We start from the raw sequence: 9,708 nt of genomic DNA, 5'->3' as shown, positions 1-9,708 counted from the left end.
GCAGTGCATTTCAAAGGCAATCTCCCCCCTTCCACCACCATTCCTCTCATCCTCTCCCCCACCCCCATTGTTTTTTTGGCGGGGGGGGGGGGTTGCAGTCTGAATATTCCGTGTGCTTTAGGTCTGGAGGGAGGAAGAGGAGGAGGAGGAAGTGAGTTATTTTAAAATCCGCATCCTGCAAAGGGCTGTTGACTTCCCAGGCTTGCTTTTCAGCTGGCGCTGCAGCTCTTGTGCTGGATGATGTCATGGAAACTTCCCTCTCGGCAAGTTGGGTTGCATTCCCTCCCAGCCTCCTCCTCCTCCTCCTCCTCCCTCTCCCCCGCCCCCCCCCCCCCCGCCCCAGACAGAGCCAGCTTTCTTCTCAAGGGTGTGCCCCAGGATCGTGTCCAGGAAAAGTAACTCAACTGCTTTTTTCGCCTCCCCGCAAGCCCTCTTCGCCTCTCGCTTGGGAGTTCATCCAAATCTCTTTCTCTCTCGCAAAAAGGTGTCAGGCGAGGAGGAAGGCTGGAATTAAGGGGGGGGGAAGGGGGTGCGGCCTTTTGGGGGGGGGTTCCCTCCTGAAGATTGCTGGAGAAATCGGACCACCTCAATGGGGGGCATCTCAGCCTTCCCCAAGACACTCCCATGCCCAGGCAGCCAGCAGAACCGGTCTTTTGGCCTCGTGGGCAGGGTTGGGCTGGGTGCAGATTGGCAGGCAGGAAATAAATAAGAGAAAGGCAGAGTTGGAAGGGACCTGGGAGGTCTTCTAGTCCAACCCCCTGCTCAAGGGCAGGAGATCTTCTACCATTCCAGACAAACGGCTGTCCAGCCTCTTCTTAAAAGCCTCCAGTGATGGAGCCCCACAACCTCTGGAGGGAATTGTTCTCACTGCCAGGAGATTCCTCCTTAGTTCTAAGTTGTTTATCTCCACCCGTTTACTTCTCGTCCTGCCCTCTGGTGCTTTGGGGAATAGGTCGGCCCCTTCCTCCCTGTGGCGGACCCCCAAGTACTCCGTGATGGCTATCATGTTGCCCCCTAATCCTTTCCTCCAATAAACTAGAGATAAGCCGCTTCCCTTAGACCATTGTGTGATTTAGCCTCTAGATCCTTATCATCTTCGCTGCTCTTCTCTACACCCTTTCCAGAGTCTCTGTGTGCGTCCGTCAGCCGTCAGAACTTTGAAATGACCCTTTTGAGTGCTTGGCTTCTGGCTGGCCTTGATCGCCATTTGCATCACCCCGGGCTCATAAGACCACGATTATTTGGCCAGTTTCTGGTCTTTCCTTCCGACCTCTGGCAAAAAACGCCCATTGAGCAAAAAGGATTCATTTTATGACAGCTGCCGTGTTCGGTTCACAACCGCCACAGAAAAGGCCGTAAAATCAATCGCATGGTGAATGACTTAACATCGCCATGAGTTGTGGTCACAACCCCAATGATGGTTGTAGGTGGAGGATTAACGATGGGGTCTTGGTTGAGTGCGTTGTGTAGACGGCTCCACTTGGGATAAACTGGGTGAAGTTCAGACCCACAGCAAGTACCTTCTCTTTCTCCCAACGGTTTCTCCTTAGGGCTTTCACAGAAGCCCACATGGGCCAACCGTGTGCAGCCATAGCAAAGTGGGGAAAGGCCATGAGGCGTTTAAACCACCTTCTCCCCTAGATGGGCATAATAAAATTAGAGGGGGACCATGTGTGGGTGTTTTTACACCCCTGGTGACCACTTTGGGCTCTAGTGAGTTGTGGGGATGGGCCTCAAGGTTAATGCTGGTTCCTTTTGCCCTCCAGATGAAGACGGGCCCCTTCCCTGAGCACTCCAACCAGCTGTGGAACATCAGCGCCGTCCCTTCCTGGTCCAAAGTCAACCAGGGGCTCATCCGGATGTACAAAGCCGAGGTGAGGAAAGGGGGGGGGGCGGTAACAGCACCTCTCCATCCAGATGTCCGTTCTGGGTCAGACATCTGCCCGACCTTGAGGCTGTATGAGTCTCTTAGGCTGACCGTGAACGTGGAGAGCTGGTATTTGTCAGTCCAACTCGGAGCTTTCATGAAATGAAAGACCAGACAGAACCAGTTTGGTCTAGTGGTGAAGGTACCAGGATAGGAAGTGGGAGACGGGGAGTTCTAGTCCTGCTTTAGGCCTGAAAGCCGACGGGATGATTTGGGGCCAGTTTACCCTCGGGGGCCTGAGGTCCTGGACTTTTTTGCCTGGTGATTCCAGAGCATGATGGATGCCAGATGTCAAACTTCTGTCCCTCTTCCCTTTCTTTCCCCTTCTTTTAGTGCCTGGAGAAGTTCCCCGTCATTCAGCACTTCAAATTCGGCAGCCTGCTTCCTATCCAGCCTGTCACACCTTAAAGGAGCTCTGTTGGTGATGGGACCGAGGTGGGGGGTGGGGGGAGCCCTGGGGAACGGCAGGGGAGGGGGAGGGCTCTCCTTCCGAGTCACCCCCAAACCCCGCCAGCCTTGAGGCTCCTTCCTTTCGGCAGGAGCCTGGCAGGGCACAACTGACCAAGAAGACCCTGGCATTGGCACACCCAAAAAAGAAAAAGAAAAAAGAAAAAAAAAGGCAAGAGGTGGACTTGACTCAGGCCACGCAACGGTCCCCCCCCCCCACTTCTGCACTCCTTTTTTTCATTTGCCCCAGGATGGTTGGTGCTCTTAAGGCGGGTGGGGGGGCAGTTTGCTTCTCTGAGCTGAGCTGTATATTTTGTTGGGGAAATACACATGCGTTAAACTTCAGAGTCAATCTGGACGTGCTGGCATTTTTCCCAGGGCTCCCTTCCCAATCCTTCCCCTCCTTTGCCTTGATTCGTTTGGGCGGGGTCTCCAAACCTGGCCCCTTTAAGACTTCCAGACTTGAACTCCCAGAATTCCTCCAGCCAGCTTCGATTTCGGACCCTTTCCATTCAGGGACCAGGGTGTTATTCCACTCTCCATCCCAGAGAGAAAGCTTCCATACCAAATTCGAAGGGTTCAAACAGACCGGGGGGGGGGGGGGGGGGGGGGGGGGGGGACACGTTCAAGGAAAAGCAGCCAAAAGCATTGTCTCTTGCTGGCCTACATCAAGAAAAGATTACAGGTTGGGAATCCCAGATTCTGCTCGGTGCCTGGTGAAATTGACTAGATGGGAAAATGAAATTGACTAACCCTTGCTCTTTGTAAGAACTGGAAATTGACCGGGGGGGGGGGGGCTCAGTTTCAATTCGGCCAGGGTCCTAGATCTCGAGCAATCCGCTTTTCCTTGAATTTTGCTTCTTCCAAGTCACGATTTGCAAAAATGGTAACCTACATCCAAATCAGAGAATGGATGGTTGGAAGCAAAGCCTCTTTGCGATGAAGGAAATGAACAAAAGGGGAAAGAGCCAAAATGGGAATATCTTTTGCTGGCTGGGGGATTCTGGGAGCACACCTTAAAATTGAGAAACCCTGGATTGAAGTTTTGCCCACTAAAACCGCAGGTTCTGCGTTCACGGAGCACCCCTCACCAGATCAAGGGAAGACGGTTTGCGTTCGCACCAAAACATAAAGCACACTGGGTAGGGAATTCTGGGAGTTGAAGTCCACGGCTCTTAAAAACCACCAAGATTGAGAACAATTGCTCCGCGCAAAGACAGCCTCTTTATTTTGAAAGTATGCGACGTTTCTCACCCCCCTTCCCCAGCTTCCCAGCCTTTTTTTTTTTGCAAGGTGGCTATTTAGCGAGGAGGGGAGATTCCCTCGTGGACCCCCAAGGAAGCATGGAATCCAGTCCTTTAAAAAGGGAGTTGGGTCAGAAGGGGTAGCTGCCAGGCAAGCTCGATCTGGAAGCTTCCTGGCCAAAACAGTCCACCTGGCAAAAATCAAGAGTAACTCAATGCATTGTGGGATTGGCTAACACCCCCCCCCAAAAAAAAAAAACCCCAAAAGACACTCCGTAAAAATCTTTCCGATTTGTTTGTTTATTTTTCTTTCCAGTCAAGTCTAAAAGCAAATAATACTTTTTTAGATCTGTCGGTTGAAGTTTATGGGGAATATATGACCTCCAAGGGATTTGAAAGAGGGGGTCCCCAATTCCTGCTATGGGTCTTGCCTCCATTTCTAATTCAACTGTATATCTGTAGTTTTATTTTATTTATTTATTTATTTATTTTTCTGGCTCCGTGCAAAAACTTGTCAATCCTGTTTCTCCAAAATGGGAGGGCTTGAGGGGGGATTCCAAGAAACTGCTTTTCCGGTTTATTCCATTTTAAAGGAAAACCCATCCACCCCCTTTTTTCTTATACAAAAATTCCAGCCTGAGGCTGATTTGAGAGGGGCAGGTGGTAACTTCAAAGGGCGATTCCCAGTAAGTAGTGGATTCCACCCTCCCTGCTCCAGCTGATCTCTTTGAGGGATCCTCCGTACTCTCTGAGCTTGATGGTTTTCTTGCGAGACGTTTCACAACCCAACTAGATAACTTCACCAGTGTGAGGAGAGTGAGGTTGGCAGAGAGGAGGAGGAGGAGGAAGACAGTGATGACTGGGGGGTCCTTGATGCTCTCTCGTCTTAGTGGTTTTCTTGCAGAGGTTTCATTGCCCAACTAGGTTTATATCATCAGTGCTAGAAGCAAATCCTATTCCTTTGTAGCACTGATGATGTAACCTAGTTGGGTGATGAAACGTCCTCAGCTCAGACCCCTCATGTCAAGCCTGAGCTACAAATATTCTCCTCTTATCCGCTGACCTCTTTTGCTATCTTTACCGAAGCCTACTCTAGAGCAAGAAGCCCAGCCTTCTCGCAAATTGCACTCGGAATAGCCATGTGTGTACACACACACACACACACACACACACACACACCCAACACCTTTTGCAACTCTGATCAAAGCAAACGGCAGCTTCTCCAGGCAAGCTTGCAGATTGGGGGGGGGGGGGGATTTTTGCAAACCCTGCATGTGTCTACTTGCCCCCTCCCCAGGGAGGAGACCTCCCCACCCCTCTCCTCCCTTCTCCCTCAAAACGTCCATCTTTGCCTGTTTCTATTAAACACCAAGGAGCGAGGGTGGTGGTGGTGGGAGAGCTGCTCCTTCCATTAAATAGGATTGGCCTCTTTCTCTGTGTGACATAGCTTTTATTAATTCGTTTTTCAACCACCTCTTCTTAGATTTTATAATACAATAGCCTAAAGTTCAAGATCTTGCCCCCACACCCACAAGTCCATCCGATGGTCCAATCTTCCACTGCCACGCTGGCAGTTCCACTCATCCAGTTCTGGTCAGGTGCAGAGGTTCAAAGACAAAGGATGACCTTGGCTTTCCAGAAAGAATGTTGTTATGGCTGCATATCATCTAACTCCATACAATCCCCCCCCCCATTTTCCCACCATAGAAAATGCATAGCAGAATAATAGAAAGTGTGGCAGGCCAAAGATCCAAAAGATGGCTACGCGCGCGCGCGCACACACACACTGTTTCTAGAGAGAGAGAAAGCTGATCCCAGGTCTTCCCTTTTTAAGAACTATTTAATTCTGGGGCAGGCAACTTCGTACGGGGGAGTAGGGGGGGGCGGAGGTAAAGTAAACTACCATTTAGGCCAGATGCGGGATCAGTGAAATTGCATAGTTAGTTGAAGAGCTTCCTGTCCTTTCTACAACTCACCTGTCCTAGTAATAAGAGTAAAATAATATAACTGAACCATGTGGTGCTGCTGCTGATAATAATAATATGTTTTTGGAGGAGATCAGGTTGGCAACTCATTCATGAGGAGCTTGTTCTTCTCCCATAGGATCTGGGGAAGAACATAATGGGGCAGGAGAAGCGTTTAAGCTTTGAGGAAAGTCACTCTGGAGAATATTTGAGTTGCCTTTGGATTCTGAAAAAGGGAGGGCCTAGGAGAAGGTTACTACAGCCTTGCAAAGCATCAGTGGTGCCTGCCTTGGTAGCATTACTTGCAAAGAAGTGCTTGGAACACAGGTCGTCCTGGACTTACGACCATTTAGGCGCCATTCAAAATTACACCAGCACTGAAAAAAGTGACTTACGACCGTTTTTCATACAACGGTGGTAGCATCCCAGCATTGGCCAGGTGCAACTGACGTGTACTTAGGACGGTTGCACTGTCCTCCGGGGTGGGGGGTGGGGACACCTGTGTCACAGGATCCACTTTTGCAACCTTTAGACACATCGAAGTCAATGGGGGAAGCCAGGTTCCCTTAACAACCCTGTTACTAACTCAACAACTGCAGGGATTCACTTAACAACCGTGGCAAGAAAGGTGAAATGGGGTTGAACTCCAAATGTTTCGCTTAGCAACAGACATTTTTGGCCTCCGTGGTGGTCGTAAGTCGAGGACTCCGTGCTAACCTACAACTAGAAAAGATGATAGGTTTAAGAGTCACAGATTCTGCTGAACGGCTGGTGAAATTGATTAGACAGGAAGGTGAAATTGACTAATTCTTGCTCTCTGTAAGGTCCTAGTTGTGAAATTGACTTAAAGGAAGGGCAGGGGTCCTACTAGATCCTGAGGAATTGAGTTTTGTGTCTTCCAGGAAATTATTGGACAGGGTGAGGAGGGGAAGCATTTGTTTAAAAGCAAACATGTAACGTGGGTCTAAATCGGAGGGCGATGATTAGAAGCGAAGCTTCTTTGCAGGCAGAAAATGGACAAAACGGGGAAACAGAATTCTGGGAGTTGAAATCCACACATCTCAAAGTTGCTAGGATCTGGAAACACTTGAATAGAACTTAGCCAGGATTTGCCAACTAAAACCCAACAAACTGTGTTGCAGCACCCCTAACCAGAACAAGACAATTACATTCACACAAAACTTGAAGCTTCTTCAGTCTCAACCTTAGTTAAACCTTCGTGACTTTTAACATTGGCGCGTTTGACAAGCTTGCGGTCTCCCCCCACCCCCCCACCCCAAACGAATTCAGTACCATTATTAGAATATTCCCAACAAATTCTGCTTCTAGATTTGCCAAAGCGACTTTATGCAAACATTTCCTGTAGGAAATCGGTCGGGAAATACGGGTAATTGATTTCCAGGATTTCTCTCCATCCCAGAGGGGATTGCAGGAATTTCCGCTTCAGGATCTCTCGTGATCCTTGAGGATCAGCGAACAGGTGACGGGAACTTTTATTTTTTGAAGAGAGAGAAGCACTCTGGGAAGATAATGTAAAAAGCTGGATGAAAACGACCAATTTCTTTACTGACATCCTGCCACAAGCGCCTGCTTTTATAATAGCTCTGCTATCAACATCGCTAAGTGGACAAAATGAATCATGATGGACTTTTGGTGGCTTCATGGACGCATCGGTTTGTGTCTCCCAGTCTTCCACTCCCGCGTTGTTCCAAATAAGGGGAGATCAAAAGGACACACTTGGACTCCTGCAGCTTGTTCTGCTCACCACAATACAAAAAGGATATTGAGACCATAGATAAGAGTGCAGAGAAAAGCGACAAGGATGGTCAGGGGGCTGGAGGCTAAAACATGACGAGCGGTTGCAGGAATTGGGTATGTCTAAATAAAAGGGACGCAGTGGCTAAGACACTTGTTGATCAGAAAGGTTGGTGGTTCAGATCCCTAGCGCCACGTAACGGAGTGAGCTCCCGTTCCTTTCCCAGCTTCTGCCAACCTCGAAAGCATGTAAAAAGTGCAAGTAGAAAAATAGGAACCACCTTTGGTGGGAAGGGAATAGCGTTCCATGCGTCTGCCGTTCAGTCATGCCGGCCACATGACCACGGAGACGACTTTGGGCAGAGCTGGCTCTTCGGCTTTGAAACAGAGATGAGCGCCGCACCCTAGAGTCAGGAATGATTAGCATGTATGTGCGTGGGGAACCTTTACCTTTAATAAAAAGGAGGGCCAGGTGTGATGTGTTAGAATAACAGAATGACAGAGTTGGAAGGGACCTTGGAGGTCTTCTAGTCCAACCCCCTGCTCAGGTAGGAAGCCCTATAGCATTTCAAACAGATGATTGTCCAGTCTCTTCTTAAAAACACCCAGTGTTGGAGCAATCACAACTTCTGGAGGCATACCCTTCCACTGGTTAATTGTTTTAAATGCCAGGAAATTTCTCCTTAGTTCTAGGTTGGTCTTCCAATATTTGAGGGTCTGCTCCAAGGAAGGGGGTCAGCCTGTTCTCCAAAGCACCAGAAGGCAGTGGATGGAAACCAATGAAGGAGAGAAGCAGCCTAGAATTAAGGAGAGGTTTCCTGACAGAACAATTAACCCGTGGGAAGCCTTGCTCTCTGATGTGGGTGCTTCAACATTGGAGGTTTTCAAGAAGATACTGGGCAACCATTTGTCTGGGCTGAGCCTCCTGCCTTGAGTAGGGGGTCGGACTAGAAGATCTCCAGGGTCTTTACTAGCCCTAGGATTCTGTGTTCTATGATCTGGAAGCTGTATTGCTTGCCCCTCAACTTCGGGCCATCCCTTTAGCGATCACGTGTGTATTTGTGTGTGTGTGTGTGAAGGATGAGTCCTTTGAATCGAAATAAGCGACGGAAAAATCCTCTTTTTGTGTAGCGCTCCACAATTCTCGAGATCCAGGTTGTGTTTTTGAGATAGCCATCCTTGATTCCCATCCCGTGTTTATTTTGGATCAGTCTTTGCTCTTGAGAGCTGCCACTGCACAAAATCCCAAATCCCTGCAGGAGAATTCTGACAGCAATCCAGGCAATCGCATATGTAACACAAACGCACACATTCACACACACACGAGCCATTTGCCACCCTCCCCTCCCTAGATTTGTGACACACACACACACACCCCTCCCCCCAGGTTGAGAGTCCTTGGAGTAAAACATTGCAAAACTGACTACATCCAGTTGCCAGAGCGGCAATATCCAAAAGGGATGAACAATTTCTTTTCTCCAAAGTTGTGTTGGCCTGGAAGGATTCTGGTAACCAACGTCCCCCTCTCCAGCCCTCCCCCCCCTCCGGCAAATAGATCAGATGCACAGAGATTTAAGAGGCCTCTCTTCCCGGCCATTGCATAAGCCAACCATATGATCAGACCATCCCCTAAAACTCTGATGGCAAACCAGAGCTCTCTCTGTGGTCACGGCTGCCATCGCCAGCTGCTCTCCTGGTTTTCAGTGCTGGCCAGCTGGTCTCTGTGGGTGCTGGAAAAAGGCCTGAAAAAGCTCCGAAAAACAGCCTGTTTTGGGGCAGCTTTGAGCCGTTTTTCAGTCCTTTCTCAGGCCATTTGTGGCGCTTGGGCCCCCGCAAAGCCCCACCGAAAAACGGCCTCAAAGCAACCCAAAAAACGGCCTGAAAAACGACCAAAAAACAGGCCTGTGTGCGCCGACCAGCTTGTCTTTGGGTTTCCAGTGCTCTGGCATGCGCGAAGACCAGCTGGCTGACACGCATGTGCGTGCCGGAAGCACAACGACCGGTTGGCCTGTGTACATGTATGTTGGCCAGCTGGTCTTCAGGTTGCCGGCACTCCGGCACATACACATGCAGGTGCATACACGCGTGTTCCAGTTTGGGCATTCGGTGGCCAAAAGGTTCACCATCACCGCACTAAAGCTTTGGCCAGCTCTCTGCACACGCTCAGGTGCCTCTTGTCCTCCCTTCTTCTGTCTCCCTTCCGAAGCTCCGCGAAGCACCCTCCTTCCCACAGAGCCATCTCCTTCCCTCCTCTTTCCCTGCCTCATCCCCACATTCATCAGCTGCCCATAAATTAATCCTCACGCCGGTAAATTTTCAGGGTGACAGAGAAAATCGCCCCTCTCTCTTTCCCCCCCTCACCAAACCTCCC

The 9,708-nt window shown here is 49.7% G+C and overlaps 1 protein-coding gene across 3 annotated transcripts in view; it reads left to right on the top strand.

Moving 5' to 3' along the window:
- PTPA (protein phosphatase 2 phosphatase activator) overlaps positions 1–2,726 on the top strand; it is a 20,572-nt gene extending 17,846 nt beyond the window's left edge. For all 3 annotated transcript variants that reach the window (XM_081967582.1, XM_081967580.1, XM_081967581.1), the window contains exons 9-10: positions 1,767–1,874; positions 2,261–2,726. In XM_081967582.1, the coding sequence (XP_081823708.1) occupies positions 1,767–1,874; positions 2,261–2,335 (183 nt within the window). In that variant the 3' untranslated portion in view covers positions 2,336–2,726. The remainder of the gene's footprint in view (positions 1–1,766; positions 1,875–2,260) is intronic.
- Positions 2,727–9,708: the final 6,982 nt, after the last annotated feature.

This window comes from Natrix helvetica (genome assembly GCF_964273705.1).
Source record: "Natrix helvetica genome assembly, chromosome: 15".
Lineage (NCBI taxonomy): Eukaryota > Metazoa > Chordata > Lepidosauria > Squamata > Natricidae > Natrix > Natrix helvetica.
This window is presented reverse-complemented; position numbering and strand designations above follow the sequence as displayed.